The sequence below is a fragment of the Tiliqua scincoides genome, chromosome 1 (genome assembly GCF_035046505.1).
Source record: "Tiliqua scincoides isolate rTilSci1 chromosome 1, rTilSci1.hap2, whole genome shotgun sequence".
NCBI lineage: Eukaryota > Metazoa > Chordata > Lepidosauria > Squamata > Scincidae > Tiliqua > Tiliqua scincoides.
In genome coordinates this window covers 100,802,770-100,819,253 of record NC_089821.1, presented here as the reverse complement: position 1 = coordinate 100,819,253, position 16,484 = coordinate 100,802,770, and the positions used below count along the sequence as shown (strand labels likewise).

Sequence of the window (16,484 nt, the reverse complement as noted above, 5' to 3'; positions counted from 1 at the left end):
AAAATACAATAGAAGATAATGTAACACAAAGCTGAATAGGTATTTAAGAATAGAGTCATAATGCTTACATTAACTAGATTTACTCTTTAGGCTATATAACAAAACCCACAGAGAAATCTCATAAGCCCTGGGATTTGCATATTTCAGTATTCCGCCACAATAAGAAATTAATTCTAGATGACATCTCTTTATAATGAGAAAAAGGTAACTTGTTTAAAAAGGTTCAAATTACTGTGTCTAGTTAACAAGAGGCTTTCAAAAATGATACTTTACAAAACTTCTAATGAAGCGCAAAAAGAAAAGAAATGGGAAGGTGCTAGGGTTGAGAGATGATTGCCCAGCCATTGAGGCCTCACAGATATTGAATGGACAAAACATGCTGAGGGGATGGGATAAAACTCAAACCTTATGACGATAGAAGTACAGGTGCAACCTATTTATCTATGGATTTTTTATCTTCTGATTTGTCTCAACTCGAGTGGGGTGGGGGGAACTGAAAATCTAACACACCTTTGTCTCCTTTGCCCTTGCTCTCAATCTGTTTCAAGGCAGCCCAAAACACTGCAAAAAGGCTCCACCTCACACAGGCAGGGAAATAGCCCTAGAGCCATGGAAGAGGTTCCCCTTGCGAAGGAACAGTAAGACTCCTGGAGCCCCTGAGCCAGCCAAGGCTGAAGAGGGGAAGGGGGGGGCAGAAAACCTCTGTAGCCAGAGCACAAGCAGCAAGGTGGAGTGCGCTCTCTCTCACTCACACACACACACACACACACACACACACACACACACACACAGGGGCAGGTGCAGTAGCAACAGGGGATTGCTTTAAAAAACCCAAGGAGTGTTTCCCAATCCCCCCCTCAGACTGAGATGGTGTAGGCTCTCCATGCTCCAGCCTGCACAAACAAAACAGCCCAGCAAGCAAGGCTTCCCAGCAAGCCAAAGCATGAGATTTAGGCTACAATTTGATCCACACTTTCCTGGGAGTAAGCCCCATTGACTAGAATAGGACTTACTTCTGAGTAGGCAAGCATAGGACTGGGCTCTTGAAAGCTCAGCATCCCACCTGTGAAAGAAGCGGGACATTTGGCAACTCAGAGGGAGGGGAGGTGAAGGAGCAGAGGGGAGGGAATTGATAACAGCTGCCTTAGTTTTCTTCCAGCCCCAAGTGTCAGGCTGCAGCATATTTGCGTAACTCTATGGAATTTATCACAATGAGTTTCGCGACGGGTCACGGAATGGAACTCACACGAATAAATAGGCTCCACCTGTAATCAAATACAAGAGCATAAGAAGATTCTACTTATTTTCCTATCAACTTGGTTATACTTTCTCCTGCCAAACGTTGTGGATATCATAGCACTTGTTTTGTTGACTGCTTATCAGAAACAGAAACAGCCCAATCCTATCCCCCACCACCTTCTGCCATGCAAGCTCACATGTGCACACTGCACACAAGGGTGGGGATGACGATGATTGGACTACCAGTGAGAGGTACTTTTTTACTTACCTCCTGTAAGCCACATATTTTCCTGTGGATCTCCTTGGACCCACAGCAGCTATTTTGCTGGTGTTTCCAAGGAGAAGAAGAGACCAGGGCAAGATAAAAAGTTGGGGATAGGATTTGGCGTGCGCCTTTGCCACCAAGATCCACCCCTTACAGCCTGCTCCTTACCTCCTGACCCTCGCCTAAACTACCCCGAAACTACTCCCTCCACCACCTTATCTGGGCTGGCAGAACATCTGGGCAGTTCTGGTCATTTCCACCATCAGCTTCTTTACGCATAACATTGATATGGCTTTTGTGCTGCCGCAACTGGGTATAGGAGAGCTGTTTAGGACTGAGCCATTAGGGAGGTATCGACCTATTTTTCTGTTAAAGAGAAGAACTATGCTGAATTTTACAGGAAAACAGATACAGAATTCTCAATTGTATTAAATGTGTTTCTAACGTCCTGATCCAAACTAGTACAGCATACTTCCAGGTAAATAGACTTAGGACCAGAGGATAAGCACCTCATAACCATTCTGGTGGACAATCAAATATTTAATGTTCAAGCACTGCCTTTGCCCCTTTATTTTCTCATGGGAACGTTCTTATTCACCAATCCTGAGCATTGCTGCTCCTTCTGAGAGGAACGTTCCTGTTTAGACGTTCTTCCTTCAGCTTCAAATACCCTGTAATATTGTTGTTGGCAACCTTCAGTCTTGAAAGACTATGGTATCGTGCTCTGAATGGTGGTTCTGGAACAGCATCTAGTGTGACAATCCCTTCCACACTGGGAGCAAATGCAGTCGGTCCCTGGTCTGCTCCCTGGCTATGGGCCTTCCTTCTTTGCCTCTTTGCCTCAGTCTGTTGGCTTTACAACCGTTTACAAACTGTTTACCATTTACATACCGTTTACAACACCGCCTTGTCCATATTCGGCAAGAAGTCCAACAAGATGGCAGACTGGTTTGAAGCCCACTCTGAAGAGTTACAACCAGTCATTGAGGAAAAGAGGACAGCTCAAGCAGCATACAAGGCCTGTCCCAGTGAGCGCAACCTGCAGGTCCTCCGAGCTGCTCGCAGCAAAGTCCAGCAGACTGCCTGGAGATGTGCTAACGACTACTGGCTCCAGCTCTGTTCCCAGATACAGATAGCAGCTGACATAGGCAACATCAAGGGGATGTATGATGGTATCAAGCAGGCCCTAAGTCCAACACAGAAGAAAATTGCCCCTCTGAAGTCTGCCGCAGGTGAGGTCATCCAGGATCAGGCGCAGCAGATGGAACGCTGGGTGCAGCACTACTCTGAGCTATATTCCAGAGAAAATGTAGTCACCAAAGAAGCACTGAACAACATTGAGTGCCTGCCTGTGCTGGAGGAGCTTGACAGTGAACCAACCCTAGAAGAACTTCACGTGGCCCTGGACTCCCTTGCCTTTGGCAAGACACCTGGAAAAGATAGCATCCCTGCTGAAGTCCTAAAGTGCTGCAAAGAGATCATCGTCACTGAGCTGCATGAAATCCTGTCTCTGCTGGAGAGAAGGTGGAGTACCTCAAGTTATGAGGGATACAAACATCATCACGCTGTACAAGAACAAAGGCGACAGGGGTGACTGCAACAACTAAGCAGCATATCTCTCTTTAGGAAAGCTGTTTGCCTGAGTTGCACTAAAGAGGCTCCAGGTACTTGCAGAGAGCATCTATCCAGAATCGCAGTGTGGATTCCGAGCCAACAGGTCCACCACTGATATGGTATTCTCCCTTAGACAACTGCAGGAGAAATGCAGGGAACAACAACAGTCGCTCTTTATAGCCTTCATAGATCTCACGCAGGCTTTTGACCTGGTAGGCAGGGACGGCCTCTTCAAGATTCTCCCCAAGATCCACCCAGGCTCCACCCAGGCTCCTCCCCAAGATCTACCCTGTCCACCCAGGCTCCTCAGCATCATCAGATCTTTCCACAAGGACATGAAGGGCACTGTTGTCTTCGATGGCTCCACATCTGACATCTGAAGCGGAGTGAAGCAGGGCTGTGTTCTTGCGCCAACCTTGTTCAGGATTTTCTTCCTGCAGTGGTCCTGCTGAAGCATGCCTTTGGAACTGCAACAGAAGGCATCCATCTCCAGACCAGATCAGACGGAAAACTCTTCAACCTCTCCAGACTGAGAGCAAAGTCCAAAGTCCAGCTGAAATGTCTGTGTGCCCTCCTCCTTGCCAACGATGCAGCTGTCACTACCCACTCTGCCAAAGATCTCCAGCAGCTCATGGATCGTTTTAGCAAGGCCTGCCAAGATTTTGGACTGACAATCAGCCTTAAGAAAACACAGGTCATGGTTCAGGATGTGGACTCACCTCCCTGCATTACAATCTCTGCACATGGACTGGAGGTTGTCCATGACTTTGTGTACCTTGGCTCAAGGATCTCCAACACTCTTGCTCTCGATGCTGAGCTAAACAAATGTATCGGTAAAGCAGCTACCACGTTTTCCAGACTCACAAAGAGAGTCTGGTCCAACAAGAAGCTGACGGAACATACCAAGATCCAGGTCTACAGAGCTTGCATCCTGAGTACAGTACACTTTTGTACTGCAGCGAGTCATGGACTCTTCGCTCACAACAGGAGAGGAAACTGAATGCTTTCCACATGCGCTGCCTCTGACACATCCTCGGCATCACCTGGCAGGACAAAGTTCCAAACAACACAGTCCTGGAATGAGCTGGAATCCCTAGCATGTATGCACTGCTGAAACAGAGATGCCTGTGTTGGCTCGGTCATGTTGTGAGAATGGATGATGGCTGGATCCCAAAGGATCTCCTCTATGGAGAACTTGTGCAAGGAAAGCACCCTACAGGTAGACCACAGCTGCGATACAAGGACATCTGCAAGAGGGATCTGAAGGCCTTAGGAGTGGACCTCAACAGGTGGGAAACCCTGGCCTCTGAGCAGCCCGTTTGGAGGCAGGCTGTGCAGCATGGCCTTTCCCAGTTTGAAGAGACACTTGTCCAACCCTGTAATATGTCCTTCCTCATTTGTTCAATCTCCACGTGTTCTAGTTTTTCACCTGTGTGGCAATAGAGTTACCCTTCCTGTTATCTCTTTTTATTACCAACTTCCATCCTACATAGAACCAGGTGCAGATGGAATGAAATGCCAGTCACTGTGAACAATTTCTTCCATCTGATGTTTCAAATTTTGTCACTAGCTTTTCTACTCTTGCTAAGAGACATATTTTCAATAAAGAGATTGCTTGGGAAAAACATGAAGAAACAAATTGTCCTGTCAGCTTTCACCTGCATAAGAAATTAAATGTTAGCTTATGGAATGAAATTTCATTACATTGCATTACATTCAGCTCCTCTAGTGGCTAAATGTGGTATATACCAATTCTAGGAGACCCAGAAGTGAGTCTTTAGGGCTATTTTTAGCCCTGAGAGACTTGGAAACAAGGCAGTTTTGCTGCGAGATGGTAGAAAACCTGATTTTCACATGCTTTCTTTCTATTTAAATACATTTTAACTGGGTCCCAGCTGTCCACAGATTTCAGTATCCGCAGGGGTTTCCAGGACAGAACTCCCAAGGATACCAAAGTCCAACCTGTAATGACAAAGTGCAATGTAAAATAGAATGTAAAGTTTACAACCCCTCACCCCCCGCTGATAAAGTGAATTGATCCTTGCAGTCGGACCTGTATTACAGATACATGTGCTGGAATTTTGTTGCTAGCTGTAGTCAAGTTTCAACTCTATACAGCCTTAGAGCCCAATCCTATGCATGTCTACTCAAAAGCAAGTCCCATTATAGTTAATGGGGCTTACTCCCAGGAAAGTGTGGATAGGATTGAAGCCTTAGAGATATGAAATTGTTTTCATGTACAGCCATGATAGCCATTATAACCAGAAATACGATGTCAACAGCATGACATTTTAGGTTGTAATTTTTGGGCTCCTTTCTCTTCCTGTCCCAGTACAGAATACTGTTTTAAGCAACTGCCTTCAGTGGACTTCAGTGGCCACTATTGTTTTAAAATTGCTTACATAAGAAAGAAATACATTACTGAAGCAAGGAGGGAGATGGTTGTATAAATGCAGTTTTGCTACAGGCCAATGAAGACTGCCAATTTGGTGTTTTGTCAAGAATATCATTTACTGGATTCTCATTGAGGACTTCATGTATTAGTATTGGCAACCTTCAGTCTCGAAAGACTATGGTATCGCGCTCTGAAAGGTGGTTCTGGCACAGCGTCTAGTGTGGCTGAAAAGGCCAATCCGGGAGTGACAATCCCTTCCACACCGGGAGCAAGTGCAGTCTGTCCCTGGTCTGTCTCCCTGGCTATGGGCCTTCCTTCTTTGCCTCTTAGCCTCAGACTGTTGGCAAAGTGTCTCTTCAAACTGGGAAAGGCCATGCTGCACAGCCTGCCTCCAAGCGGGCCGCTCAGAGGCCAGGGTTTCCCACTTGTTGAGGTCCATCCCTAAGGCCTTCAGATCCCTCTTGCAGATGTCCTTGTATCGCAGCTGTGGTCTACCTGTAGGGCGCTTTCCTTGCACGAGTTCTCCATAGAGGAGATCCTTTGGGATCCGGCCATCATCCATTCTCACGACATGACCAAGCCAACGCAGGCGTCTCTGTTTCAGCAGTGAATACATGCTAGGGATTCCAGCACGTTCCAGGACTGTGTTGTTTGGAACTTTGTCCTGCCAGGTGATGCCGAGGATGCGTCGGAGGCAGCGCATGTGGAAAGCGCTCAGTTTCCTCTCCTGTTGTGGGCGAAGAGTCCATGACTCGCTGCAGTACAGAAGTGTACTCAGGACGCAAGCTCTGTAGACCTGGATCTTGGTATGTTCCGTCAGCTTCTTGTTGGACCAGACTCTCTTTGTGAGTCTGGAAAATGTGGTAGCTGCTTTACCGATGCGCCTGTTTAGCTCGGCATCGAGAGAATGAGTGTCGGAGATCGTTGAGCCAAGGTACACAAAGTCATGGACAACCTCCAGTTCATGCTCAGAGATTGTAATGCAGGGAGGTGAGTCCACATCCTGAACCATGACCTGTGTTTTCTTCAGGCTGATTGTCAGTCCAAAATCTTGGCAGGCCTTGCTAAAACGATCCATGAGCTGCTGGAGATCTTTGGCAGAGTGGGTAGTGACAGCTGCATCGTCAGCAAAGAGGAAGTCACGCAGACATTTCAGCTGGACTTTGGATTTTGCTCTCAGTCTGGAGAGGTTGAAGAGCTTTCCGTCTGATCTGGTCCGGAGATAGATGCCTTCTGTTGCAGTTCCAAAGGCCTGCTTCAGCAGGACAGCGAAGATCTTCATGGACTTCATGTAACTTTTATTTTATTACTTATGTATTCAATTTTTTACCCTGCCTTTCCCCCCAGGGTGGCTAACAACCAATTAAAATACATAGTTTCCCAATATATGTTGTTATGACATGGGTTGAGATGCATCAGAAAGGTTTTTATAAGATGTATTCACCTATTACACCAAGTATTCTTCAGTTAAACACACGCAGAGGCAAGCTGTTCTCTGAATATCTGAGACATCTGACACTTCTCAGTTTACAGAAGCATCTTCCATCTGCTTCCCTTGATGCTACTTAAGAGTGCTTTAGAAAAAGTCATGACCCTTAATAAAATAAGGAAGAAAGACTTAAAAACGCCAACCAACAAGATTCAGAAGCTTCTTTTGAAGAGTTTTCCTAGAAGAGTAACCTTTGACTACAGGAAATACATTGACAGTAATTCCTTGCTAAAGATACCAGCTGATTCTTGATCTAACCAATTCTTTTGACTGATGTCAAAGGCTTATGCTCTGGCTTTTACATACCAGATAAGAAATATGTCAGATCTCAAGTACCAAAGAAGAAATGAAGGTCAAAAATGGTTGTACTTCCTACCCTGGGACTTTGAACCAATATATTAAAACATTCTCTTATAGGGAAACATATTACGTGGCACATTCTCTTACAGGACAATTAAAATGACAGAACCAAATTCAGCCTAATTAAATGTTGTGCAAGTTCATTCAGGATTACATGTGAAATATGTTTGCATGGACTGATTAATTCTTCAGATCCTATAATCAGCCAAGATCACTAATAGTTTTTCCCATTATAGAAGAAAAATAATATTGTGAAATATACAGTATATGCAGAACAGAATTCTATTTGTGAATTCTGAAAGTTCAGCTGATGAGTGGTGTGATTCCCTAAGCAGCAGACAAACATATAACTGTTTCTATGTTTGTGTAGCAAATTCCTGAAGAAATATGTTCTGTCTTGGTCTTAGGTCCAAAACCTCTGTCTAGCTCCATGCTGTGGATTTATACCATATGTGAACCTATATATGCTTGTCTGCAGAATGTCACAGATGTTATGAATTAGAACAGCCATTTTCAACTTGTGTACCATGAATGGTCTGCAGGTGTGCCTTGGGAGTTTGGGGGAGGGTCATTTATTAGTAGGGCCATTGGGGATGTGAGTCCCCCACCACCAGCATGGTGTTCCTTGTCAACTATCAATAAACTGATGGTGTGCCTTGACAATTTTAGTACCTTGTCAGTGTGCCATGCGACGAAAAAGGTTGAAAATCACTGGATTAGAATGACATAGCAACATTATTGTCACATTAGTGTCACATTAGCAACACTAAAGGACTATAATGAACACATACTGACAAGTGATTAGCAGTTGTCTTTCTTTAAGTTTGACTCATCATTACAGAGATCATGGAAGGTAAAAAGAGATGAAATTAATTGATCTGTTCTGGAAGCCAGCCAGATCAGTTGTAATGTAACAGGTAGTTACATTACAGGAGATATAGCAAAATCAACACTTTCAATCATAGGGATTCAGTGCAGATGCTGGAATTGTAGTGTAATGTGCAGTCTACATCCACTTCTGTGAGGAGGCAGATCTCCAACTCCTATAGCAACTGTGGATTCTGGACATTCAGTAAGGGCAGCCTGGCATGGAGTGGGCTACGTTATCAAGCTTCAAGATTATGAAGATTATGAAGATGTGAGTGACAGTCACCAGGTTCTGACTGGCATGGAGTGGGCTACGTTATCAAGCTTCAAGATTATGAAGATTATGAAGATGTGAGTGACAGTCACCAGGTTCTGACTAGAATTCAGCCATTTTCAACGACTGTGCTATGGCATGTTGGTGTGCCGCAAATGGCCCCCAGGTGTGCTGCAAGAATTTGGGAGAGGGTCATTTATTAGTAGGCTCCAAGGGGGAGGAGCAACTTACAGGGAGGGTTGAGGTGCACTGCAAAGCTTAGCGCTGCCACCCCCCCTATAATACTACTGCCTCAGTCTAGGCCTTCTGATGGTGATGGTAGTAGTGGTGACATAGGCTTGGCAGTTCATTTGGAGGGATGTGAGGGCTCAATCAAGTCTTAATGGAATTTTATGTTTTAATTTGTTATCCACAATGATCCTTCAGGAGGCAAGGAAAGTTCATTGTTCTGTCCCCATTGTGGACATACATAGTAAAATTTATAATGCCTAAATTTTGCATAAAAATCAAAAATATGTTATAATGGATCTGAAAACCTGTATTCTTGAAGATATTTCTTGGAAAGAATCCAAGTGATGCCTGAGGCACTTTAAAAATATTTACCCACAGGCAATATAAATTTGTCAGCCATTCCTAATGATTAAAATTGTCAACTATTCTTGATGACTAAGGATATCTAACATTAGCCAATTTAGGGAGCAGGGAAACCACTATTGACCTAGATAAAATAAGCTCATGTTTGGTTTCACAACCTGAAAACTTTGTCAAGTTATTCAGTTCAATACCGTACAGCACTTCCGATCTGTGAGCACGTCCCCAACAATTGTGCAGACTGGTTTCCTTTAGTATGTGTTTTAACCAACTTTTTGCAGACATAACCAATGTGCCTTTTTGCAGACTTTTTGCAGACATAACCAATTTACAAAATCATGCAGGGGATGGACAGAGTGGATAGAGAAATGCTCTTTTCCCTCTCACATAACACCAGAACCAGGGGCCATCCATGAAAGTTGAATGTTGGGAGAGTTAGGACAGACAGAAGAAAATATTTCTTTACTCAGCTTGAGGTTGGTCTGTGGAACTCCTTGCCACAGGAAGTAGTGATGGCATCTTGCCTGGATGCCTTTAAGAGGACATTGGACAAATTTCTGGAGGAAAAGTTCATTATGGGTTACAAGTCGTAGGTATGTACAAGCTCTTGGTTTTAGAGGCAGGCTGCCTCTGATTGCCAGATGCAGGGGAGGGTACTGGGACGCAGGTTGTGTCTGTTGTCTTGTGTGCTCCCTGGAACATTTTGTGGGCCACTGTGAGATACAGGAAGCTGGACTAGATGGGCCTTTGGCCTGATCCATCAGGGCTCTTCTTAAGTTCTTATGCCTAGTCAAGAGAAAAAAGAACTGGGTTGAACAAAAAGAATTATGAATAGAAAGGAGACAGCTGATAGTGCTGTTTCACCAATGCTTGCACAAGAGTTCATGCAGTGCTATAATAGGTTGGAGGTTTTATCACAGTTTTCTACTTTCTCAAAATCATGGCAGGCTGGGTAGGGAACTTTACTGCTTTACCCCTGCTGCAGTTCTAATCTCAAATGAAGACCTTCTCCCTACACACTATTTTAATAGCCAAAAAAAAAGTTTACTTTCATTTAAGGTTTTTCCCCATTAGAAATCATTCACCAAGACCAGAACTGTGAAAGGGTAAAAGTATTAAAGCCCTCTCCCACCCTTTGTCACAGGTCTGGGTGATTTTGCTGTGTCCCCCCCTGCATGCCACTACCTTAAAAAAAATCAACACAGAAATAATGTTTTACCATTTGGCACTGTTTGACAGTAAGGCCCCTTTAAACCAAGCGTTATAATATTCTGTGTATCAGGTAATCACCTGAGGCTTGAAGAAAAAGATCAATGAAAACAGCTGATGCATGTGTCCACTTCTGGGCCACAGCCCCTGTATGCTCAGAAACACAAAAGGAGGTAGTGCTAAAGCTTCCCTGTTCACATCAATGGGAACGCCACTCCATACATAGCAGATGTATGTGCACCATAGTTTCTGAGTTTGCAAGGAATGGTTGAAGACGTTGATGATTAAATGCTTAAATTCTTTTGTTAAACATCTTCTGGTAAAAAAGGACATTTCAGTGAGATATTAGGTCTTTCTTTGGAACAGGAGGTCATCTACAATATTTCAGCTTTTCATCCATTTGGCTACATGATCCTGTATATTGTGATTATGTCCTCTTTGGGGATTCAGCCCTAAGCACACTTACTAGAAAGTCAGTTCCATTGAACTCTGTGGGACTATAAGACCTGTAAGACTGTAAGAACTCTGTAAGTGGCTAATCCTAAATATGTTTAGTCAGATGTAAGTGTGCGATTATTCTTTAGGTAATCTGCCTTTTGAGCCATCTCACAGAGTGTGTACCCCAAGTGGCTACTATTTTAAACAATGGCCTGTGTCCTAAGGTTTTGTGGAGCAATGTTCCATTGTCAGATATTTCTTCCAACAATGGAACATCACTCCATGAAACTGTAAGATACCAGTGTTGTTTAAAACAGTGGTTTTCAATCTTAATTCCTTAAGATAAAGCCCCATAGGTGGGAAGGGTAGACCACATGCTTCACATGCAGAAGGTTCTAGGTTCAAACTCTGGTATCTCCAGGTAGTGCTGAGCAAGAGAAAATTCCCTGCCTGAAACCCTAGAAATCTGTTGCTTGTCAGTGTAAACAATACTGAGCTAGATGGAGAACTGGTCTAACACAGTAGAGGACAGTTTCATATGTAACATCAAATGGATCTACGCAGTAGGCATGCATGCTAAAGGTACAAGTCTTGCTTTAGAAGATAAGCTTCCTATAGTTATGAGTTACCAGAACAGCCCAATTCCATTGAGGGCCAGCAAAGCGTTTTGTGACAGTGGAATGTGCATAAAGTGCTTTGCAAAAGCGCAAAGTCCAGGTGCACTGGCAGGAAGGCCAGAGTCCTCCAGCTGGTGCCGTTAGTTGTCCGGAGGCCCACCAGAGCAGGTAAGTCCTGTGCACAGGCAAGGGAGGGGTGGAATAGAATTGGGAGAGGGTGGAAAAGGATGGCATTAGGGTGGGTTGGTGGAGGCAAGGTCAGCTGCAGCTATGCAGGCTGCCTTCAAACCACTTTCCAGGGCCTGATCCACCTGCATGCATCAACGTGGATTTGCACCAGCTATAGTACTAGGTGAAAATCTTGTTCCTCCCTCATTCAATCTGAAATGGCAACCCTTGGTCCTGTACCCAAGAAGCAATCAACTTTTTGTCTGAACATGTGTTACAATAATGCTCTCTGTTCTTTCACAGTGCTAGTTATATTGCTTACTTCCAATCATAGCAACATATCAATACTTGTTTAAAGTTATGATGCTTCATTTCTTGAATCATAGCTTGGCTTTGGTGAAGTGATACTCTTTATGTCAAATCCATTTTGTTTGTTGCTCTTATGTTATGATTGGTGGGATGGGGTTAATATTTTCATGACAAAACTTAAATGGCTGCACAGACCTTTATTGTGCTGAAATAAAACAAAAATCCACTGAAAGAATAAAGCATTTAAGATGTACTATAATCGAAATGTTTTTGCACTATATAGTTAACATTGATTTGATTAGCATAGTATGTGTGAATGTAACATTTATTTTTAAAGTAATGGATCTGTAGACTGAGCTGATTGCCCATAAAATGCTGTTTTATCTAGTATAGCCCTATAAAACTAATGTCTTTCTTCAGATATTCTGTGCTTAAATATCTGTGTTCAACTACCTTATTTCATTCATCACTATATACAAATGAGGGAGGCTGTCAGGTATGTGTGGGAGACATACACTCAAAGTTCAGAGCCATTAGTCAGTGGCGGAGATGAAATTAGAATCTGAATCTCTCAGTCCCACTCAGGTTTACAGTTCTGCCCACTGGACCATATTGGCTTATTGCCCATACTGATGAGACAATAACCAAGCCCAAAAGAAGTAATCTAATAGCTGAATTTTTTTAGCAACTGCTTAATAAAATTAGTGAAACCCTTTGCAAAATTAAAAGACAAGGCAGGTAGGGATTATAATATCTGCACATTAGTTCACATTCAGCACCAATTTATCACAATACATAGTATTACTCTGCAACCATTTCCTGTTATACATATATAATGTACATCTTTTTAAATAAAATGGGCCATGGATCTCTTGGTCACGCTCTAACATTATCCAAAGACAAGTGTAACAAGGCAAATGGAGAAATGAGACAGTGTAAATGGTTCTCCAGACTTTTTATAATCATTCCAAATACTGCTGCCACTGTCAGAGAAAATGGGAAGAAAACCATTGAGGGCCCCACAAATGTGCTCAAGCATATAATTTAATCTTGCAAAGATATAGGTGGTGAGTTTCAAGTGAGAGACTGGCAGGAGCTTCTTTCAAACCTTATGAAGGGCTTCTGAGATAGTCTTCTTGCAGCTGTAAACACAGAGCAACTGAAGGCACAAACACTTACCCTTGACTGAAGAAGGATCAGTGGTGACCCTTAAGGCAGTGGTTTCCAAAGTCTGTGTTGCAACACCCTGGGGCATAGCAAGGCACTGCAGACCGCCTACTGCCAGGCAGGAAGACAGCAGTACAAGCCTCTAAACAGAGGCATGAGGTTCAGTTTAGCAGATGGAGCTGCAGTACGTTAAAACCACGCACTGGGAAAAGCCCTTGTGCCCACTCTGACCCTTCTACTACTCTTTTGAGGCATTTCACATAACACTGTGCTTCCAGGTTTCGAGGGTGTCACAAGCTGGGTGGGTTTGGGAAGCACTGCCTTAAGGCTATTCCTTTCCTGACTCTTCCTAGGACAGTGTGGGCACTCAGAAAAGGAGGCACTCTTTTCCTCAGCAGACTTGATGCTTCAGATATTTCTCTTTCCTTGCCCAAGGAAAGTCAGTCAAAGCTACCTCCTCTACAGCCTGTGAAGAGCAGCAAGCTGCATCAAAGGCAGTTTAGTCCATTCACCCAGGACGGTCCAGAAGATTCTGCTCAAACTAAGTCAGAGCCATTGGCCTGATGGAAAATTGACCCTTTTCATCCAATTTCCCAAACATGGGTTGTAACAAAGGCTCTGGAGGACTCCCTCCAATCCTCCCAAGGTCTCTACAATCCAGACCTTCCCTCCTCTTATCTCCTGCCCATCAAAATGATGGCCATAGGTTGTGTCCTAAGGAGCAAATGCAGAATTAAGGTGGCACTTTGCACTGTTCCATGTGTGGTTGTGCAACCACATGCAGAAAAAATTGCACAACTTTATGCATGACATCTAGTAGTACATGTATTCTGCAACATGTCATGCAAGCACAGGGCCAAGTCAGAATTCCATTTGAACTTCTCTGTGCAAAAACCATGCCCTATCACTTGCACAAGCCTTCTTCTGCATTGGTGTTGGGGGGGGGGAACAGGAACACTAAATTTCTTCAGGCCCCTGGCCACTAGTGTAAGGCAGCCCTTCCTCCTCACCTTCAGAGCCAGACACAGCTGCAAAAGCTTTTTGCAAAGGAGCAGGCCACTTTACACCAGTGGCCAGGTGCCTGAAGAAACTTAGGGCACAATCCTAACCCACTTTCCAGCACCAACATAAGGGCAATGCAGCTCTGAGGTGAGGAAGCAAATATTTCTTTACTTTGAGGAGGCCTCCATGAGTGCCATCCAACTACAGGATGCAGCACATGTCCTATTGGCACAGCTTTGCCAGTTCTGGAAAGGTGTTTAGGATTTGGGCCTTAGTGTTTTACCCTCTCCCCCTCTCCAGGAAAGCTAGTGCTCTCCTGTGGCATAGCATACAACTTCATTTCTTCTAGCTGTAGATCAGATGTTGCAATCTAAGCTGAAAGCATTAGTGTAGTGAAGCCCCATTCACTTTCTAGTTGCAAATTCATATGTAGATATATGGGTTCCATTACCCTAATGAAAAATGATTACCGTTTACAGCTGCCTCAAAGCAGAGTATATTAGGCTTAAAATCTACTTACCCATGCCAATTTACAGATGACATTTTTACTCCATTCTGTTGCATATTATGTGGATATCAGAGTGCTTTTCTGCTGGGCAAAGAGAACATATCCAAAACTGTAGGCCAAATTGCACTATAGTTTACTAAACTCTCACCTTGTTTTCATCAGGTCTTAAAGGGATTTCCCGAATGTTTACAAGCTGATATCTGTCTCCACCTCAACCAAAGTTTACTTCAAAACTGCAAAGCTTTCCAGGGGGCCAGTAAAGGTTGTCTCCGGGCTTTAGCCATGAAGTTTAAGACCACACATGCGCCTCCTGGGGACACCCTAGTCCATTGTGGTGATGTTCTGACTGCGCTTTACTTCCTGTCACGAGGTTCCATTGAAATTCTCAAGAGTGACATGGTTGTTGCAATTCTTGGTAAGCATTCTCAATTGTCACATATCTGGAAGAAGAAAAATGTTCTCATTACCCTTTGAGATGTTCATTACCCTTACCCATTACCGTTTTACTAATCATAAAAATATATCACTACTAAAAAACAGAAAAACTGAACTGATATCTTACCCGAGTTTAAATTTAAGATCTGTTTTTGTTGAAATGTCAACATAGATTGTGATAATTTTGTAACCGTAAGATAAGCCACCATTCAGCGGAACTGAGCACTATTAAACCCCATTGGTATCAGTTGAAGTATTATAATTGCTTCCGTCTCTCTCACTGAAATTAACAGTGACATATTTTTATAGGTCCAGATGCTTTGACCAGTGTAAGGAGGAGCTAGTAAAGCTAGTATGACAAATAAGGGATGAAGGATATTTATTAGGTAAGGCACAGGAGGCCTGTGAATGATGTGACTGCAGCAGTTCATGTTCATGGGCAGGGAGCAGCAAACAGGGCCCAATTCTAGTCAACTTTCCAGTGCCAATGCAGCAATGCCAACAGGACATGTGATGCATCCTGTGGTTGTGGGAGCAGTCACAGAGACCCTGTTTGTTCCTTTACCTTGGGGCTGCATCAGCACTAGAAAGCAGGATATGATTGGACCCTCAGAATGCCTCTTAAGCTCTGTTGCTGGCTCCCTCGCTCCACCATTGTCAGAGTCAGCCAGATCCACCTTCCACTTCCTAAAAGCAAGCGGGAAGCAAATCATTAGGCAGCAATCCAGCTCCCTACCATCTCACACTGCTACTTCCTCATGCAATCCCTTTAAACCAGTAAGTACAGAACGCATGCCCAGTTTAATGTGAGAAGGTAGGGCACTGGTATGATATCTTCAATGCATTTTGGGGGCACATGGCAGCAAGTGAGGAGCGGCATCAGAAAGGGCTTCAAACTAAGGGGCAAATCACTTTGGGCCACCCCTGAGTTGGGGGATACATGGGGTGGGGAAATTGTGTCCCATCATTTCTCCAAGGAGCTCAGAGTGGGGTACATGTCTACCATTTTACTGTCCCAACAACCCTGTGAGGTAGGATAGACTGAGACTGACACAGAGTCACCCATTCCATGAGTGGGAATTTAACCCAAAATCTCCTCATTCCTAGTCTATCATAACCACTGTACCACACACACAGAGGAGTAGCCAGGGGCAGCAGAATTGTATTGATTATATCACACTGGCTCTTATGATGTAATTATATCCAGATTTAAGAAGATAAGAACTCAAGAAGAGCACAAGAAGAGCCCTGCTGGATTAGGCCAAGGGTCCATCCAGTTCAGCTTCCTGTACCCCACAGTGGCCCTCTAGATGACACTGGGAGTACATAGGACAACAAGATACCTGTATCCTGTTGCCTTTTTCTTGCATCTGGCATTCAAAGATAGGCTACCTCTAAAACCTGGAGGTTGCATACTGTCATGACGACTATATGCAATCACATCATTTCTCTCAACCCCTGTAAAATATTTAAGCTATGCACATTTTTCGTGAGTAGATCTTTTGAAGTCAGTGAAACTTTCTTCTGAGTAAAATGC

General features: G+C 43.9%; 1 protein-coding gene across 1 annotated transcript in view; it reads left to right on the top strand.

Moving 5' to 3' along the window:
* Positions 1-16,484, top strand: part of KCNH7 (potassium voltage-gated channel subfamily H member 7) — a 357,422-nt gene that overhangs the window by 297,224 nt on the left and 43,714 nt on the right. The window contains exon 10 of the mRNA XM_066612100.1: positions 14,675-14,927. Within this exon, the coding sequence (XP_066468197.1) occupies positions 14,675-14,927 (253 nt within the window). The remainder of the gene's footprint in view (positions 1-14,674; positions 14,928-16,484) is intronic.